Source organism: Ictalurus punctatus, chromosome 8, assembly GCF_001660625.3.
Source record: "Ictalurus punctatus breed USDA103 chromosome 8, Coco_2.0, whole genome shotgun sequence".
Taxonomy (NCBI): Eukaryota; Metazoa; Chordata; class Actinopteri; order Siluriformes; family Ictaluridae; genus Ictalurus; species Ictalurus punctatus.
Window position 1 is genome coordinate 7,451,838 of NC_030423.2, and position 20,629 is coordinate 7,472,466.

Sequence of the window (20,629 nt, forward strand, 5' to 3'; positions counted from 1 at the left end):
CCAGCAGGTGGGTGTGTCTTTAAGACCGAGCCTATACAATTTAGAGGGGGTCCAATAGAACCGATGTAAAATCTTAAATTGTATAAGGCGCACCCTTGCGTCTCTAGATGCAGTTTTTATTTTTTTTTTTTAAATCCTAGCCCACTCTCCCTCCCCCAATTCCAAATTTAAATCTTTCTCCCATAATCTCTTGAGAGTGGTCGAGACTCCGTCCCCTAGACTCTGAATCAGTAAGGAGTAATACACTGATGCTTCATGCCCTCTTCCAAAAGCAGAAATCACCTCTCCCAGAGTATCTGCTGCTTTAGGGGAGTGCATGCTACTCCCAAAAATAGTACAGAGCAAGTGGCGTAGTTGAAGATACCTAAAAAACTGAGATCTGGGGATCCCAAAATGTTGAACCAATTTTTTCAAAAGATATCATCACGCCACTGTCATAAAGATCACCAAGTGCATTAACCCCCCTCGTGATCCACTCTGACCAACAAAAAGGGGACTTATTAATACGTAGTTTGGGGTTTAGCCATAGGCTCGAGGCAACATTGAGATAAATATCAGAATCAAACACTCTGGACACTCTTGTCCACACTGAGTGCAGGTGTAAAATAATGGGGTGTGATTTAACTTCTCTGGTTAGATTAATGGAAAGGCTTTGCAGTGGCAAAATAGGGGCAAGAACTTCTTGCTCAATGTAGAACCAGGGAGGGGCTCTCTCAGGTGGAGTAACCCAGAACCTTAACTGTTAAGCCACCACTGCCCTTGGCTTTGTTTCTTTTTGCTTCATGGGTAATATTTCTTTAGTTAATTCCATTCATTTGAAATGAATCCATATATAAAAGTGTCATAACTCCTCGAGATTTACGATTTGATCAATCAAGGTTTATTTTAGTTAAGTCTCCTTAGGGGGGAATTTACACATAAAAGTATGAGTAGGATGAGTGGGGCGGCTGTGGCTCAGGTGGTAGAGCGGTTTGTCCACTAATCGTAGGGTTAGCGGTTCGATTCCTGGCCCGCGTGACTCCACATGCTGAAGTCTCCTTCTGCAAAACACATTGAACCAGAAGTTGCTTTTGATGGCAAGTTAGCGCCTTGCATGGCAGCTCTGCTACTGTGAGTGTGTGTGGGTGAATGAGACACAATGTAAAGTGCTTTGGATAAAAGCGCTATATAAGTGCGCCTTTACCATTTAGTAGGATACGACCCCCCCCAAAAAAAAATAAATAAATAAAATAAATAAAATTACAGGATCTTCACGAATACCAAATTTTATGTAAAAGCTACTACGAACGACTTACGAATAAATCCGTTTGTATCCAGCTTGATAAATGAGGCCCAGTGTGTGTAGGCTACATAATAGAGGCGCTCATGTACTGTGTATTAAAAAGAGCCGATCCGTACCGTGCAGTGGAAAAGCGCCATTAGGACTGCTATATAAGCGTGAGGTACGTGCAGTCTCACGTGGATATTGTATTAGACTGCACCCAAGTACGCATTTAATGAATATGCGCAGAATCTGCGCAAACTCTGCGCAAACTCTGCGCAGTGTCTATGTTCACGAAGCTTCCCAGTCTGTGCTGTTTTACACAGATGTGGGAGCCGAAGCTAGCGCTGGTTGTGTTGATAGTATTTCAAACGTGTCTTAACTGGATGTGGCGAGCTTTCCCATAGTAAAGTCTTAGAGAATACAGTTAATGAATGATTTCTACTATTACGAGGTAATGGCGGGGGGTTTTTTTTTTCTTTCTTGTCGGAGACCGCAAGCTTCACCTCTCGGGGTAGAACTAGCTTAGCTATCCGCTAGCCCCATCTCAGCCAGTCACCGATTAAACTAGAGTTAGCTTTAAAAAAATAGTGTATTTATTTCAGTGACATTCTGCAGCAATAACAATAACAAACGAATATTGTTAACTTCGGTAAATTATCAGCTGGATAACTACAGAGTAAAGCTATTATTAAGTCTGTCTCCGAGGAAAGGATTATAGAAGTGGACCGCAGGGGTGTGGACTGGTATGATACAAATATTTAAGCAGTTAACTAGCCAGCTAGCCAGTGGCTAGCTAAATATCTGGCGAGAAGCTAACTGGAGACCTGAACGATGCTGTCCTCTTTGGGAATCTGTGAGCAGAACTGCCTGGCAGTATCCTTTGGAAGTTGTGTGAATGTAGTTAGATGATTATAATAATCCAAGAGAGCGAGGCGTTTAGCTAGATAGCCATAACAGTGTTGTGAACTAGAGGCTAAACTCGCTACAGACAGCTTAGTTAAGCGAGACAGCTTGAGCAGGGAGACTAACTGAACAACTTGAACTCTCTTAGACAGCTGTAATATATCAGTGAGTTACCCAAACTGTCTGACTGCATCTTTGTATGTATATATTGTATACATATATTACATTGTTTGTGTGTGTAACTTTTGGATGGACTTGATCCTAAGAACTTTTTAGTATTGTCTGTTTAGATGGAAAAGTGTTGAGTACTGATCCCTGATCATTCTGAGATTTAAACACCAAAAGCTCCTATAAGGGGATGGGGATTCCAGTACATCGCAGTGCATCGTACTGTACACACACAATCACATAAGCAGTTTAATCAGCATGCTTTCGGGAGGTGTGGGGAAACCCGCACAGACACGGGTAGAGCATACAGACAGTCAGCTCAGGGTCGGACCAGGAACCCACGGATGTGAGGTGTCATCTACCCCAGTACCCGTTCAGATTCCATGTCCTGTTCCATGACTGGATTATGGCTGGATGATATAGATAATATTGCTACACAGTGTGATTGCACTATACAACACAGTACATGCTAATTGATGAACCGATGATGTCTGTGATATCAGACTGGCAGATAACGGCTGCAAAGGCGACATTAGTCTTAGGACACTGATACGATTCGGACGAATGCTGCTTCGTTTATATTACCTGTTACGTCAAGGTTCTCTCTGCTTGTTTTGTTGTCCAGTGAATTGGTTGTCATTCTATACTCCTTTGGGTGTTGGGGATCACACAATCCTGGCGTTTCTTTTAGTATTTACACTGTATTTCGTATGCAGGTGTTATATAACTCCACTCCCTCTTTGTTTCCCCCCATTCATCCTCTATAACACACTATTAAGTCCTTAATAGTAATGTTCAGACGGTAAAGGGGCATGAGCTGAAGGCGGGTCAACGAGAACCTCGACTCCTGTCTCTGCTGGAGAGTTCAGGACAGTTCATGTGAGTATCTGCTTCTGACGTGATCATGTTTACATTTAGTTCTGTTTATTGTGTTCAAATGCAAAACTGCCGTCCTGCTCCATGGTGTGTGTGTATGTGAGAGAAAGGAGCTGTTAGCAGAATATATAAATGCTTTTATTGTATCTTGTGCTTTGTAAGGATTCTGTACACTTTCTCTCAAATTATTAAACAGTCTAATAAGCATGTGTTATCCAGATGCCCTTGTATCTCCAGATGTGTGGTATGTATGTCTATATAGGTGGTATTGTTACGCGGAGGGTGATTTAGCAGTCATGTTTTCCAGGTTGCAGAGATTGTGTGTGTGTGTGTGTGTGTGTGTGTGTGTGTGTGTGTTTGTTTATGACTGAGAGAAAGTGAGTAGTGGCGCTGTTAGGCAGTGTGCTGCCCATTAGCCTGCATACCTCTGTGTAGTCCCAAAGCCTAAACGAGCCTCACATGAGCACACAGTCGTCTAAACTGCGTTAAAATTTCACCACACTGAACCTCATGCTGGATTAAGGAGTCATTACTGTGAAGCAGTCTAATCATCTATACTTCTATGCACTGCAGTGTTTCTTACTCCACAACGTGACGTGAGCAAGATAGAACACTGACTACATTTACATGGACAGCAGTAATCTAATTATTGACCTTATTCTGAATAAGACAATAATGTGATTAAGGTGTTTACACGAGTTGCTTTTAGAATATTCCTTTCATATACCTGTTTTACATGTTATAGGGCATAGATCGATTAACGGCACACATCATTACGTCGCCACGCCGTCTGATTTCCCTCCAGAATTTCACGTATCAACATACAGTTGGTCTTCGTTATGGTACCGTATACAGTTTTGGGTGTTTTTATTTTTAATTTTACGAAAACTTCAAGTGCAGTTAATTATTTGTCATGCTGTATGTGCAAATAGACGACTGCTTGAAGCCATAGGCTTTGTCCCAAATCGCGTACTTACCTACTATATAGTAGCCGAAAAACATGTATTTCACCTACTATATAGTAGGTAAGTATGCGGTTTGGGACGCAGCCGTGCTCTCTTGTTTGCTGTCAAACGGTTGTGCACTGTGATCGTGTCCTGTCGCAAATTGCTGTGAAAACTCCCACAAGACGTTAATAGTGTGATTAAAGTGTTTACATGTCTATAATGCACTTCCATAATGCGACTAAAACAGGAATACTCCACATGTCTTAATTTGTGTTTAGACCGAGTATGACTTTAGCTGGATTATGGTCATCAGAAATCACTGTTTACATGGTAGTTTCTTAATTAGAGTATCGTCTTAATCGGGTTAATATCGGAATGTTGTTGTCCATGTAAATGTACTGACTGATATCTGGTATACTACTTCTGCTAATTAAAGCCTGTGAAGAGCTCCAAGCACTAGACAGGAAACACTGCTGTGAGTCTGAGGTGTTATAGGCGTTTACCAACACTGTGTGTCACACTCACAATGTTTTGATAGTGCATGTGGTCCGGGAGGAGTGAGCATGGGGAACCAAGTCTTATGTAATACAGATTCTTTATGGGAGCTTTCACTTTTGTAGGTGTGTGTGTATACCAAGAGTGCTGAAAGGATCTGTTTCTGCTCTCTGATTTTTGAATTAAAATCTTTGCGTTGGTCTGCCCTCTTTAATTTTCAGTGTCTCCTTATAGATATGAGCATCAAAAGACTTTTCTAAATTCAGGTCAACCTTAGCAGTGTCTGGCATTTCATGCCAGAAAGTAGCCAAGCTTCTAGCAGAAGAAGGAAGTGACCGCTCTATATGTTCTCATCTTACCACTACTGCAGCTCCAAGTGACTCAGACTGGCACTGGTTTGTTTAAATTCAGTGTTTGGTGGTTGCTGATGAGGTTTTGCCCCTTTTGAGAGATCAATTGAGAGTCATCATATGGAGAGGCTTCCAGGCAGGACTGTTATATTGAAACCTGTTGTATACACTTGTAAGTGATTGCAAGTGTACTTGAATCAGAGCTGTGTCGGGGGATTCAAAGGAGCTGTTTGACTGAAAATAATTTGCCTTAAATGCACAAACAGCAGAATATTGCACTGAGATATTAATAATTAATTTGATTTGCTGAAATATCAAATTTCACCAAGAACCATGAATAATACAGACACTTTGGCCGCATTTTAATGAAATTTTAGTGGACGCTTGGCTTCTTGTGTCGTCTCGGAGCAATCGCCTGTCAAGCGAATACGACAGCCGCACACGAGTGAGGATATTTTCTGTTGCTTTATTTCTGCCTAGTGAATGAAAGCTCTTTGAAAGACACTTCTTGTCAAATATTTTTGTTTTAAAAATATTAGTAACATATGTGCTTTGGGCTGAGATGCTAAATTGAGCTGTAAGGCTCCAACTGAGCCAAAGCACAGAGCAAAGTGCTACAGAAATGCCATTGTGCTCTGGACATTTGGACCAGCAAACAAAAAGAGAAAATAAACAGTGGATGTGACACAAAATATTTAAGCTAGTTATTGAAATAATGATCTAGTAATTTATTGAGACACACTGTCGCCAGCCCTGTGTTCTCCATACTTGGGTGAATATTTTTTTATTGTTGTGATTTTCTATACCAACTTGGTAAAGGTTTATTCACCATTTTCACTATTCAAGTTTTACTTGTGTATTCTCATCCCTACATGCCACTCAGCCGACTTAATTTTTTGCTTCATTTAATTATGTGCGGTCTGTGAAAACAAAGTAAACCAAATAGTACACGAAACAAAAAAGTAATCGTTCACTCTGTTCAGATTCAGCAACTGGACTGATAGGTGTGAAAGTGCTTTTAAGTGACCTACTTTCCAGACAACTCACACTTTTTCTAATCAGATAAGATTAGATCGGTGATTGCAGAGCTGCACAATTATCACATTTATTTTGCTCAAAATTGAAATAATTGTTTATTACAATCAAAAACGACATATAAAATGTGAATGTTAAATGTGTCACAGCTTACTCCCAAAAGTGTCAATTTTGCAGGGTAGTGAATAAACTATAGGACTCGTGGGCTATTGAATGCATACTGTAATAACACTGAGAGTAAATAATAATGTTATCGTCATCTTCGGTGAAATACATTTTATTTCACAGCTGCCAATAATATTATGTTAAGACTCTGACAGTAATGGCTGTCAGTTACTTTGGTTGAATTTGTTGTAGTAGAGAGCTTCTGGGTTGTGACAATTTTTTTCACACAGACTAGTAGAAATGGTGGTCAGTGGAGCTTGTCAGGGTTTTTTGTTTAGTTTTTTTTTTGCCTTCAGGCAGTGGGTGAATTTTTCATGTTGTTTAAATTTTGTGCTGAGTTAAGAGGAAGTTGGAGCATGTTGGAAGTGGAAAAATTTTGACGACTTATTAGTGTGTATTGAAGTAATGACCTTCACATTAGTTTTATAGTTGAGGAGTTATAGAAACATGTCTGTGGTAGAAAAACGAAAGCCACAACGCTCACAACATTTTTTTTCTGTCTCTTCCTCCTCTCTCTCTCTCTCTCTCTCTCTCTCTCTCTCTCAGCCCTCAGTTGCACTGTACAGGGTGGAAACGTGGTGCAGTTGATAACAGCCTGTATTTACTGTTTTGGTTTAGTGCTGCATAAAATGAAAGTATATGATAATTGCGTAACTAGATATTTCTTACTACCATGTTTAATGTAACGTTTATTTTTTGTATTAGATGATACATGTAATAAACAAAAGCCATACAGTATGGTTCAGATTGAAATTATTACCGCTTCTCCTCTGAATATGAAGGGAACAGGCACAAGATAGCATGTTTGTTAAAAGCAGCATGCACAAACAAACATAAGCATGATAATATTTTAATGCTCAGTGAAATTAAAGTGAAACAAATTATCACTTTTGGCAGACGCTACACTCACCTGCTACTACTTTGTGTCAGTACAGAAGCAATTTCAGCCAGAGACTTGAATCAAGATGTGTACAGTACGTGACTGTACCTGATGCAACATTTGGAGGATCATGGGTAATTTGCCAGGTCGTACCATACTGTGCGATAGAAAAGCGCTACAATTATAGATTGTAATTCTTCTCACTTGTGGTGCGGACATTATTAAACAGTCATCATTGCGGTAGTACACAAAGTTTCATTAGAAATATTTTGCTTTCTCTAAGGTTGAGTGTTTTGGCGAATCCTGAAGCGGTCATTTCCAGTCCCGTGCCTCAGCTGTCCATTCCGATCAATAGGCATTTTCACATAGTACGTGGTAAGTGGCGTTTATATTATGCTTTATTTTCCAGAGCGTTGTCGCACCAGTCCTACGTCTCTTGTAGCATTATCATATTTTTAGTCTGTGGTGAGTAAAAATAAAATAAAGATAAAATGTTGATGACTCAGGCATTAGATCATCCTGTTTTAATCCTCAAAGTGTTCAAGCTTCCTTGTAAATCAAGCAAATGTTTGCCGAGAGCCTATAGGAATTGTTTCCTTTCAGTAATACAGCCCCTAGCAACCTTTGTACATACGAGTCATAACTTCCTGCAACTGCCTTTTTTTTCCCTCCAGAAGCAGAGGAGGCTCTTCTCATTGACTTCTCAATACGCAGTAAGAACAACAGGTTTTTTTGGTTTATAATATAGTTTCTATGTATATTAAATTATTGGCAGATAAGTTATTACTTTCATAAGAGAAAGTAAGAGACTAGGGAAGATCCTATTTTTAGTATTTAATGAGTTATTTTTTGCATGCTCTGTCACTTTACTGTTTACTGGCAATATGGGATTACAGCTTATACATTGTATGTCCTCTAAAAGGTTTTTAGATGTACTGTTTTCACCCCATCTTTGTTATGCATAGTCTAACAGCACTTTTCCCTTTCTGTCGGCAGCGACGTTCAGGATCCGTATTCGAGGGGAGCAAGCTCCTGAGCTCCTGCTGGAGTTACAGGACGATGAGCGCAGTCAGACTTTTTTCCAGCAAGTGATGAAGGCTAAGCACCAAGGTGAGGATATGCTTCTGCGCATTTGATTATTTATTAACTCTTGAATTCTTTTTTTATTTTATTTACCATGGTTGCTTATTAACCTGAACAAATGCAGTAATAGTTTATAATGCCCCAATTTCAAGTTGTAGGGATGCAAGGCTTGATTAATATGACTTTTCGTTCTGAGTTGGTTTTCTTCTGAACAAATTGCTTTGCTAGACCAGGGGCTACAAGTTTGCAGACCTGGACTGTTGTTACGCAACACTCTTGCTGGTTATATAGGTTTAATGACTGTTTCAGACTTGTCCTGAAAAATGTAGTACTGTAGAGAAATCAAAAGACATGTAAGAACATTATCATTTTATTGGAAAAATTTACGAGCACCATTGAAGTTTAGTATGTTTTTTTTTTTTTTTTTAGAGATGGTAACGTTAATGTGCCACAATAAAACACACAAGTAGGCATGAGAAAACGTGAGCTTGTCAATTATGACAGAATTTAGGAACATTGTGTGAGCCATGACAAATTAATTTACCTTCTGATAAACTCAATTTAATATTTTCAGTTCATTTTACAGACTGTATGTAAAAAACAACAGCAACCGTTAACCTGTTCCACGTTGTAAACAAATACAAAAAACCTCAATGTTCAGTCTTTGAAGTCTGTTCCTCTTAAATATGTTTAAAGCTGCACTATTAGACATTTTCCACTTTCATGGTTCTGGGCTGGAGTCAGTTCTCAAACCACTCTGGGTATATTGTGTATATATCTGAATAATCTCATATAGGATGTGATTGGGTGAGTTCATTTACCCGTCAGATGCAAAGAACTTTAGTTTAATGGTGTTCATTAGGGATGCACCGATCAGGATTATTATGATTGGTGAGGAATTATTTGATAAAGAAGTTTCAATTAAAACCCACCTTGTAGCGTTAATATTATTATTAATTTACCGCTGTGCCTTCACGAGCAGGTCACAGTAGCAGGGTCAGGACATTTTGTGGGATCAATAAAAGATGGCGGTTGTGAGATCGGGAAGTTGAGAGAAGCAGATGATGTACAGAGTTATCTCATCATCATGGCTTCTTTGCAGTATTTCCACACTTGTTCGGTTGACTGAGGAGATGAAAAGCAGTGTGAAAGTAACTGTTGCGCAGTGTAGATGTATTTTGGAGTTTTAGTTTTTATTCCGATTGTATTATACAACTCCGAACAGGTCACCTGCACTGGTGCTCCTAAATATTTTTTTCACAGTTGCAGAAAGAACTTTTCAGTCGCAAATGTGAGTGAAATGGTCGCACTGTAGAGCCCTGAAACATGTTATGTATAAGCATTACTTTGTAAGTGCTTGAAGTTTCCTTCTTACATAAGGCAGTTCATATGGTCATCATCAGAAAATTCATCTGCATGTTGCTAGTTTCTTAAAGGTGCACTCAGCTCTATTGCAAAGAGGACACTTTTTGTAATCTTTGGCTTTCATTGTTGCACTGTCAGTAAAAGTGTCTGTAAACAGTTACAGAGAAAATCTGAGGATTACCAACATCTAACCAGTCAGGAAAAGCAGTTGTTTCAGTATATCTGTTCATCATTTTGCTTGTTAATTCAGAATGCTTCTTTTACACTAGCATACCGGCCTTTAGTTTAGACTATGCATTTAGTCTAGGCATCTGTTTTGGGTGTGGATTTGGAGGGAAAAGTAAAGGGAGGGGCTGTTTTTGTATGTGTTTCAGAACAGCCAGCTTCTGCTAACTTTTACCAAAATCACTAACTATAACACTGGTAAATCTGGAGCTCTAGCAGTTACACATACAAAACCATCAGAACTGTTTGTTTACTCATTGACACCAACTCCCATTCATACCCATGTTGGTGAAGCTCCCAGAATCTATGGTATCAAGCAGAGTTTGAGTGTTAGTTATGTAGTAGGTAAGCTTCCATCTGCTTATCAACTGCTATGAGCCATATACTATACATGTAAGATTAGTTTCCAAACTTAGCTGAAAGCTGCAAAATATAGTGTTTCTGCTATATTCTGTAGTCAGGGTCCATAGATAGCCTGTAATGCTACAGTCGCAGCAGGTATCAATGCAAATAATCACAAGTAGATTGAAATGTCAAGCTGGGCAGGGTGTTTGCATTCTATAGTCTGGCAGGTTATAAAAGGTTAAGATAATATAACTGAGACAATATGAAGATGCCAACAGATTAAGGACTCTTAAAATACAATGCTGTGGAAAAAATATTTTTTCTGCTTTTGTGTATCTCTCATACTAAATTGTTTCAGCAATTAAAACAAAATCTAAGATAAAACAAAGGCAACCTGAGTAAAAAAAAATACAATATTTAAATGATGTTATTTATTAAAGCAAAACAGTTATCCAATACCAACTGGGCCTGTGTGAAAATGTGTTTGACCCTGTACTTACTAATTCTCCAAATCTATGAAACTGATTTCATAATGGGATTCAGCTGGACTAGACGCAACCAGGCCTGTTTACTGCAAACCATGTTCAATCAAATCTACATTTAAATAGAACTTTTTCAACAGCATGAAGTTGGTTAAAAGGTCTTAGCCAGTAACACACTATGCTAAAACTGAAAGAAATTCCAGAAATGATGAGGAAGAAGGTGATTGAATTGCATCAGTCTGGGAAGGGTTACATATCTATTTCAAAGGCTCTGGGACTCCAAAGCACCACAGTGAGAGCCATTATATCCAAATGGAAAAACTCGGCACAGTAGTGAACCTTCCTGGAAGTGACTGACCTTCCAAAATTCCTCCAAGGGCACAGCAGCTACTCATTCAGGAAGTTACAAAAGAGCCAAGGACAACATCAAAGGACCAACAGATATCTCGCATCAATAAAGGTCACTGTTCAAAATGGCATCAATGGAAGACTGGCGAGGTTAAAACCACTGCTAACCCAGAAGAATGTTAGGGCTTGTCTGAATTTTGCAAAACACTCCTTGATGATCCTCAGACGTTTGGGAGGATGTTCTGTGGACTGATGAGTCGGAAGTAGAACTGTTTGGAAGACAGGGGTCCCGTTACATCTGGTATAAATCAGAATTCCACAAAAAAAAATCATACCTATCGTCAAGCATGGTGGTGGCGGTGTGATGGTGTAGGGATGCTTTGCTGCTTCAGGACCTGGGCAACTTGTAATAATTGAGGGAAACTTGAATTCTGTTCTCTACCAGAAAATCCTAAAGGGGAATATCTGGTCTTCCATCTGTAATTTGAAATTCAAACCTAGCTGAACTATGCAGCAAGACAATAATCCAAAGCATAGAAGTAAGTCCTAGTCCTAGAACTACGTAAAAGACTGATCTCCAGTTATCGGAAGCATTTGGTTGCAGTTATTGCTGCTAAAGGTGGCACAACCACATTTCAATTTAAGAGGGCAATTAGTTTTTCACATGGGTAATAGCTGTTGGATAACTTTTTGCTTCAATAAAAACTAAAAACTGAATTGTGTGTTTACACAGGTTTGTTTTATGTTGTATGTAAGGTTTGAAGATCTAAAACTATTCAGTATGAGATGTACACAAAAACAGAGGAAAAAAGTCATGTCTAATAATCTATAAATGTTTGCTAAAATTATATTTAAAATAATCAATATTATTGTTAAACAAAAAATGCCTGGAGGGGTGAGAGAGCCTTCAGTCAGTGTTCATAAATAAAATTTGCTCTAAAGGTTGTAATTTTTTTTCATGGTCCCATTTCTCATATATATGCATTATTTATTATGTTTAAATAAATGCAAATTAAATGTAAAAAAATATCAGTTGGTTTTAGAAAATCAGTGCTTTGGGGCCACTCAGTGGAGCTGGAATGGAATATTGAACTTTTCTCTTTTTACTCCTGGAGGTAGCAAGACTTTATTTTTTATTGAGAAATGAGCAAATATGAGACAGATTTCACTTCAGGAAAACATGTAGATTTCAGGATTACATACAGTAGAAAATGTCTAAATAAACATAAAGAGTTTTCATATTTGCATTTGGTAATAGTAAGAGAAGAAAATATCATCTGGTTACTGCTGCTTGTCATTCACATCATTTTATCTGTACGCAGAACTTGCCCAACCAGTTTTCAATATCCTGTTAGCTTTTGGTCAGCATGTGATGGTTATGATCTGTTAGTAGCAGAATACTAATGAGGTCACTAGGAACAACATAGCAGGACTTCATCATTAAGAGCCATCCCAGACTAATGTGCTACAGCCCTTTTAGTAGGTTGTTTTTATACTAGCTGTAATCATGATAGTGAATTTTGTAAGATATTAAGTGGAGGAGAAAAAAGCTATTTAAGGGAATTTTAAGTTTATAGACTCTCCAACATATTTACATGCATACATTGTGATTACTCCATACCTGTTTGTCTTTGAAATTCTGTTAATAATCAGGCTGATATTTTTGCCTAGGCCATTTAAGACTGGTACATTGTCCTGACTGTGGTGCTGCTCGTTTTTTCTTCTTCCAGTTGAAGGAAAAAGTTCACCGCTGAAGAAGATGGAGCCTGTTGTTCCTGCCCCACCTAAAGGCTCTGTCCCAATCCCCCCTCAAAGAAGCACCTCCAAAGCATCAAGCAGTTCCTCCAGGCCCATGCTACAAAGCAATACCAACAGTAGCACTCCAGGAAAGCCTTTAACCTCTGGTACATACATTGCCTTGCATTAATTGAATACATGCTATGTTTATACATGCTACCTATTGCATATTTAAAGCTGTTATCTATTTTTTTTTTTGTATTTTTACCAGATTCTGTAGACCCTCCATACCTGGTGACAGACTTGGGTTTTGAGGATCATTTCAACCATGGATTAAAAGTAGAGGAAAAGAAGAATAGACAAAATCGGATAGTTGCCCCAAGAGAAGCTCCTCCACCTCCTACACCTCCCCTTCCTCCTCGGAAAGGCAGTTACACCTCCTCTGTTGCCCCTGCTGCAGGCCTACCTCCTAAAGATAGACCTCCTCAAATACAAATGGCCACACCTGTCAGGCAAGAGTAAGTCTGAGCAAGCTTCTTTTGCTTTAAGGAAGTTTCTCTCTTCCTATGGAGTGGCTATAGTGTCTTATTTAATCCTACAGGTTTAATCACTATACAGACCGCTCCAACTCTTGGTCTAACAGTCCAACTACGCACACTATTAGGCAGGCTATGTTAAGTAGCCAGACAGGCCAGAGAGAGGGCCTTCTCAAATATCGGTTGGGCAAGAAGGAGAAGGAGTATGTGGACATCCAGAACTTTAGGTAAATATAATTTTTTTTTGTCTTTTAAATAAATTAGTTAATTTGTACCACCTATTATAAGGCTGACAGATGACCCTCTTTTTTTTTTCTTTTTTTTTCAGGTTTTTTGCAGGCACGTGGAATGTGAATGGTCAGTCTCCTGATAGTAGGCTGGAACCCTGGCTGTGTTGTGACCCTGAACCTCCTGATGTGTATGCAGTGGGGTCAGTGTCACTAATACTTGGAGTTAAACATCTGTATTTCTGGATCATATTTCCACAAACTCTATTAGTTTTATAGACCTACATTCCATTGATTTATCAGTTCATTTTCATGATTATTAATTAGCAGACTTTCAGCATAACAGCGGAGGTGCTCCCTCGGATCAGCGTATGGTTAGGTTGACCTTTTTTATTTTTTAAAAATGTGTTAAAAGAAAACCATTGTGACTTAATAGGTTTCAAGAATTGGATTTGAGTACAGAAGCATTATTGTACATGGATTCATCCAGACAGCATCTGTGGGTTGACGCAGTGGAGCGGAGTCTTCATTCCAAAGCCAAATATAGACAGGTGAGTGACTGACCACATTACATCTAGAAGAGAGTGCAGGTTGTATAGCTTATACTAAAAGACAGCATGTTTAGGCCTGTAGACTAACGGACCTTTTTTTAAAAAAAATTTAAATCCTCAGGTACGCCTTGTTCGGTTAGTTGGTATGATGCTGGTGGTGTTTGTCAAGAAGGAGCACAAAAACCACATCAGTGAAATTGCTGCTGAGACTGTTGGAACTGGCCTAATGAACAAAATGGTGAGTCTAACGTTAGTACAGTGGTTATATATAATTATAGAATATAGAATATGAGGTTGCTAGTGTCTGGTTTCAGTTCATGCACCTTATAAATAAACTACTGCAGTAACTGCTGACTGATTTGTGCACACCTACAGGGAAATAAAGGAGGTGTGGCGGTGCGGTTTGTGTTTTACAACACCAGCTTTTGCATTGTAAACTCCCACCTGGCAGCCCATGTCGAAGACTTTGAGCGACGAAACCAGGACTATAAGGAGATCTGTGCCCGCATGAGCTTTCACCTCATGGAGCATCCACCTCTCAGTATAGTCAAACATGAGTACGTTTTTTATTTTTTATTTTAGTAGTCTCACGCCCTCACAGAGCTTATCAAACATCAATAATGTTAACACCATTAATGTTAACCCCTTCTTAAGCATAATTAAACATGAGATAATAACTGTATCAAGATGTTAGTCATATGACAGTTAATTTATGTCTCTATTACTTTATTCTAAATTTACATTTTTCTAAAAGATTGTGTTCATTTGTTTGTCTTAGTGTGGTAATTTGGTTGGGAGATCTGAACTACAGACTGTTTTTAAATGACGCAGCTGATGTAAAGAGGCTCATTGCTAATAATGAGTTGCAGAAGCTCCAGGAGTACGATCAGGTACGTGCAGAGAGACCGTGCCATGTGCCAAATAGTTAGGTCAAAAAAAAAGAGGAAGTCATTGTAGATATAGTAAGAATATGGCTTCTCAGTTCTCAAAACATTTTTGGGAACACTAAGTCAGTCAGTCACTGGAATCCCTTGTTGTTGTTCCTGTTTCCTTTTTTTGTCATATTTATGTGTCCTGTTAGATATGCCTGAAATGAAGAGAGGGTTCCTCTGCCATTTATAATACAGTTGTTTTTTTTGTTTTCTGTCTTTATTCTCTTTTGGCAGCTGAACATTCAGAGGGAGACTAAACGTGCCTTCACTGACTTTATGGAAGGAGAAATCCATTTTATCCCCACTTACAAATTTGATGCAAAATCAGACCGGTGGGACTCAAGGTATTACTTTAGATCCAGGTTCATCACGGCATATCACAGTTAAAAAAACAAAAAAACAAAACAAAACTGTGAAACATATGAGAGCACAGTTGTGAACTGTTTTAAACTGGTCTGTTGTTTTTTGTTTGTTTTGTTTGTTTGTTGTGCTTCATCTTTTTTTGATTCAGTGGCAAATGTCGGGTTCCTGCCTGGTGCGACCGTATTTTATGGAGAGGTAATAATGTCAGGCAGTTGTGCTACCGCAGCCATATGGAGCTGCAGACCAGCGACCACAAACCTGTCAGCTCTGTTTTTAGCATCGGGGTGAGCTTCAGAGTTCCACCAACATTTATTTCCCCTTTTTTTTAAATTTTTTTTTATTTTTTATTTTTATTTATTTATTTATTTATTTTTTTGACTAATTTCGATATTGTTCACATATCTGTGGGTCTTTATTTTCTGTTTGTGTAACAGGTGAAGATGATAAATGAGCAGCGTTATAAGAAGGTATTTGAGGAACTAGTTCGTGATATGGATAGGTTGGAGAATGACTTTCTACCCTCTTTGTCACTGACTCAAAGAGAGGTGAGTAGGGCTGGACCAAAAGTCATATCGCAGTTATTTTTGGGCTGAATGACGATATACAATATATATCTCGATATTGTTTACGTGGGTTAATGCTCAGATGTAAGCCAACTACATATGAGGCATCACAAGCACCTTTATTTGTAAAACATCAATCAAAATAAAGTGCAAATACAGGGTTCCTCTAACTGTTTGAGAATACACACAGCTGTGTAAATATCAAAATGTAAATAAAAAATGACAAATATATAAAACAAAAATAGTCACGTCTCTGACAATACTCAGTTGTTGCTCTTCAGTTGTTAACCCTATAACAGACTGATTTGGTAAAAAATAAACATGCAGTTTATTCTTTTGTGCTGAACAAGATACACAGTTTTTCAAATACCAAATGTAAATAAAAAATCTATAAAATATATTAAATGAAAAGATGCACATCTCTGAGAATACCTCTTCCGTTATTTAACAAAAAGAAGACGGAACAAAAAAAGAGTGGCTTGAATCCAGGTTTTCCTTTCCTGTTTAACAAACTATATCTCGGTGCAAATAACAATGAATGTGTAAACATAAAATATAAACTGGTTTACTTGCTCTGAGAAAGTAGTTATTTTTCTACTAATCTGAACACTTCAACAAACAACAAAACCTTTCCTTGTGTGTAGCTCTCGTGTTCTCTCACAGGTTTTTGTGCAAGGAACACTAGCCTATCAACAGACTTGGGCTTGAGAGATGCCTTGTTGCAGGTTACAATGTTACCACTGAAAACTTTTTCTGAAGGTGTGCTGGTGACTGGGACACAAAGATACCTCTTTGCCTGGGCTGGAAAGAAAACATCATATTCCCTTCCACGACTCGAGACTATCGGTATCACTCTCTACACTGACCGACTCTGTCTCTTGAAAGTTCATTTTCAATCGCCTACCTCTGTGTCAGGTTGGTGTTGGTGGTGGCTGTCTCTTCTTAAAGAAGCTTGCGATTGTCTCCTTAACTGGTGGTGACACAAATGCTGCTCCTTCTTGGTTTGCAGGCGTGGCCACAGTAGGAACAGGCTGAAAGCATCAGCTAGCAGAGACTCCGCCTCCAATACAGCTTTGTGCTTCAACATGTTGATCTTGTCAGTTGAGACGTACTTGGTTTCGAACCTTGGATCCACAAGTGAGGCCATGTCCAATAGGTCACTAGTGGCTGGATCAGCATACTTTGTGTTGAGAGAATTCACAATGGTTTTTTTGATGGATTTAGTCAGCTTACTATCTCCCGCATTGTTTTGAAAAGATTAAGCACAAGTCTGACATATGAGAGAGTAACATAGTCCTCACTAGACAGAGAATCTGTGAAGTCCTGAAGAGGTTTGTGAGCCTCCTGAACTGCGTTCTAGGACCTCTATATCCTGCTAGTTTCCTGGATTTCCTGGACAAAACTTTGGCAAGGGCGCCCTGCTGCTCCAGAACCCTCTATCATTTCCTTGTTCCCCATCTTGTAACGGACTCAGTGATGAGCTGGTGAGTGAGCGTCCAGTTGAATCTGAGCTTCAGCCAATTCTCTCCTTTTCTTTCAGCTATAGGAAAAGCTGCTCACAGAGAAATAGCCGGAGAGATGCGGTCATCATCCATGCCATATCGTGTGATACAAAGTTTAGAAAAATCTTTTGAATATGTTTTTATTTAATATTTATTCATTTAACAGATAACAAAAACTTTAATATGTTCTGACATCACTTAAACCAGCCCCTATCTTCAAAATTTTATATATATATTCATTTAAAACCGCTACGCGGTCAACTCCTTCAGCATACTCACCAATTGCAAGATGAAACCGGTGACCAAAGCACTACATCCTCAGCCACTTAGTCAGTTGCACCGCTTTGAGAACAGTTGTTATTGCAACCAGTTCCCTTTCATCAAGTTTCCTGCTTGTAAGGGCGTCCTGTCGGGCTCTCCGTTGTGGTCTTAGTGGTGAAAGTAGCTTGTTTGGAGACACGCACTTTTCAACACCTTTTCAACAATCTTCAATGAAATGTACGGTCAAGCTCATATATGGCTCGTATGATCTGCTCGACCATACATCTGTTGTCATTGCATAGTGTGTCATTTTTGTGAGTCGTATAGTTTTTGTCTGGCATCACAGTACATTTTGGTAGCGCCTCTCTTGTAAAGTTGTGACAGCTGGGCAAGTCGTATCTTTGATCCATTTTTTTTCAGCAGTTTTTTTAAAGCCAGCTTGTTCAACCGTTGCAACAGGGATCATATCTTTAGCAACGTGGTAGGCTACCGTCTGTTATGTTTCGCCACTTGGCAGTTTTCTTTTCATAGGGCACGCCCTGAGTAAATGAAGCTTGTAAAGAGGTTGGTTTTGGGGCAGAAGGCTTTCCAGTCTGGCTTGCAGCACAACCTCCACGAAATTTCATACAGTTGTAAATGGTGAAAGAGGTTTGTAGTGCTTCCGGCATGTGTTGCAACATGTTTATTGCACTGTCTACATATCACCTTGCTCTGATGGTCAGCCGACCTTTTAAACCCGAACCATCGCCAAATGATTGAGCCATTGTTTTTCTTACATCTTGATGTATATGCATAGAATTTTGATCTACCATCCAGATTTAGAACTAGGCTTTGACTAGGCCATTCCAAAACCTTGATCTTCATCTTCTGAAGCCATTCCTTTGTTGACTTGTTTGTGCTTTGGGTCATTAGCCTGCTGGAAGGTCACATTTTTCTTCATCTTCAGCTATCCAGGCCTGCAGGTTTTGTGGCAACATAGATTGGTATTTGGAGCTATGCGATTCCCTCTTTCTTGATTAGATCCCCAGTCGAAGCTGATGATAAACAGCCCCATAGCATGATGCTGCCACTCCCATGCTTCACCGTGGATATTGTGTTCTTTGGGTGATAAGCTGTCTTGTTTTATGTCCAAATTATGACATTACTTTTAGAATTATCACCAAAAGGTTCTACCTTGGTCTCATCAAGTAACACATTTTGCCATATGGTTTGGGGTGATTTAGGTGGGCTTTAGGGGGTTAGATGTTTGTTTGTTATTCCCATGAGAAAGGGCTTCTTGTTTCTATGGCAGTTTCTATGGCAATAGTGAAAACTACAAAAGGTAACTGATATTTTTGTCTTAATACACGTCATCTTGCAAAACATCTGATGTGTGGATGTGTAAACTTTTGTTTTATTTTCATAGTTTTCTATAGGTTTTTGTTTTCCTGGGTGTGTTGCTCAAAGCCTAGACGTACAAGTATGCGTCAAGTGCCAAACAACAAAACTTGATCTTTACAGGAATGGAGCCGTTGTCTTTATTTATCTTTTGTTTAGCAACATGTTTATTGCCCATCACTCATTCAGTTTACACACAGCCATTATATTATTCCTTTTTTTTTTGGAACACAAAGCCTAGTTTCTGTGTTTTCTCACTATGTACCTAAATATATCACATTGGTCCGTATTTCACAGTTAGATTACCATAACCATGCTTTACCACTGCAGATGATCAAATAAAGTTGATTAGATTGAGAATATGGCTTTTGGAGCTTTCCACACATCGGGGAATAAAGGAGTGTTTATTAAAGATGCTCTGGTCATGAGGTTACACCGAGTTTGTAATTCCACAAGTGCAGAGCATAAACGCCTTTCATTTCAAAACATGCAGAGCTAAAACAAAGACATGAGAGAAAACACAGGCTGAAGACTTCTCTCCTATTAGGATTTATAGCGGGCGTAACCAGACTTGGCCTTTATAGAGTGTCAAACCACTTTAATCTGCCAAGAGAATAAAAAGGAGCTTATTTAGTCTGTAGAGTATTTTAAACCATGACCAATATACATCTCTCAATACACATGTAATCATTTCCAGTGATTACATGAGGGCGGCTAGCGTCCAGTATTTGAACAGAGTTTCTCCTTTAATAGCCAGCACATTTATAATAGTCTTTTTGTTTTTAAGTGTTTTTGCTGTTTATTTTCATTTCACGTTGTATTTTTTTTAAAATATATATTAACACTGTTGTAGTCTGTCGAATGTTTGAGCCTGTAAAATTGCATCAATGACAGGGTTTTTCCTGTCAAAAATGGTCTTCGGTGGTGTCCCACAGACATGGTCATACACACACACACACACACACACACACACACACACACAATAAAAAGTAACCTACTAATGTGATCTGCGAGCCCAATACTGACAATAAATTTAAAATAAATGCAAAGCAACAGTTTGTGATTTTTGCTTATCCTATTTATTCTTGAAATAAAAAACAATCACTGTCAGGACGGATAATAAACCAAAGTGCTTACAACTGTTTTAATCATTCTGTTTAACTTCTTAAAATCTTTATTGCTGTCCTATTAAATGTTCATATTGGTTGGAGTGTAATTTATCATAAGAACCACATATGTGTTTGTATGAGTGACTTAATTGTCTCTCTATTGTGTCCCCCCCCCCCCCCCCCCCCCCCCCATATTCCGGGCAGTTCCACTTTGAGAATGTGAAGTTTCGCCAGCTACAGAAGCAGAATTTCCTTATTACCAATGATGGCCAAGTGCCCTGTACATTTGCCTTCATCCCCAAACTCACAGACTCTCAGTATTGCAAACCCTGGTTACGAGCAGATCCCAACGATGGAGTTCTTGACCCTAGTGAGTGCCAGTCATTTTATACAGTTCTTGCATTTATTGAACAGTTTGTCCAGAATGTAAATAAAGGAAAACTGAAAGAGCACATACAATGTAAACAGTCATAATAAGCTTGTGATGTGATTATGTACTAAAAGTATAAATAATTAGCTGCTCACCGTTTCTCAAGTTGC

At 38.9% G+C, this 20,629-nt stretch overlaps 1 protein-coding gene across 3 annotated transcripts in view; it reads left to right on the top strand.

The window, feature by feature from the left end:
* Positions 1-1,585: 1,585 nt before the first annotated feature.
* ocrl (OCRL inositol polyphosphate-5-phosphatase) overlaps positions 1,586-20,629 on the top strand; it is a 33,156-nt gene continuing 14,112 nt past the window's right edge. The window contains exons 1-17 of one of the 3 annotated variants that reach the window (XM_017474476.3): positions 1,586-2,137; positions 3,135-3,214; positions 7,367-7,458; positions 7,758-7,796; positions 8,080-8,193; positions 12,662-12,835; positions 12,940-13,186; positions 13,270-13,431; positions 13,533-13,634; positions 13,868-13,982; positions 14,104-14,220; positions 14,358-14,539; positions 14,761-14,872; positions 15,149-15,258; positions 15,426-15,561; positions 15,712-15,822; positions 20,294-20,459. In XM_017474476.3, the coding sequence (XP_017329965.1) occupies positions 2,096-2,137; positions 3,135-3,214; positions 7,367-7,458; positions 7,758-7,796; positions 8,080-8,193; positions 12,662-12,835; positions 12,940-13,186; positions 13,270-13,431; positions 13,533-13,634; positions 13,868-13,982; positions 14,104-14,220; positions 14,358-14,539; positions 14,761-14,872; positions 15,149-15,258; positions 15,426-15,561; positions 15,712-15,822; positions 20,294-20,459 (2,101 nt within the window). In that variant the 5' untranslated portion in view covers positions 1,586-2,095. Of the gene's footprint in view, positions 2,138-3,114; positions 3,215-7,366; positions 7,459-7,757; positions 7,797-8,079; positions 8,194-12,661; positions 12,836-12,939; positions 13,187-13,269; positions 13,432-13,532; positions 13,635-13,867; positions 13,983-14,103; positions 14,221-14,357; positions 14,540-14,760; positions 14,873-15,148; positions 15,259-15,425; positions 15,562-15,711; positions 15,823-20,293; positions 20,460-20,629 lie in introns of all 3 variants that reach the window. The other 2 variants (XM_017474477.3, XM_017474478.3) reach the window with 2 other exon arrangements.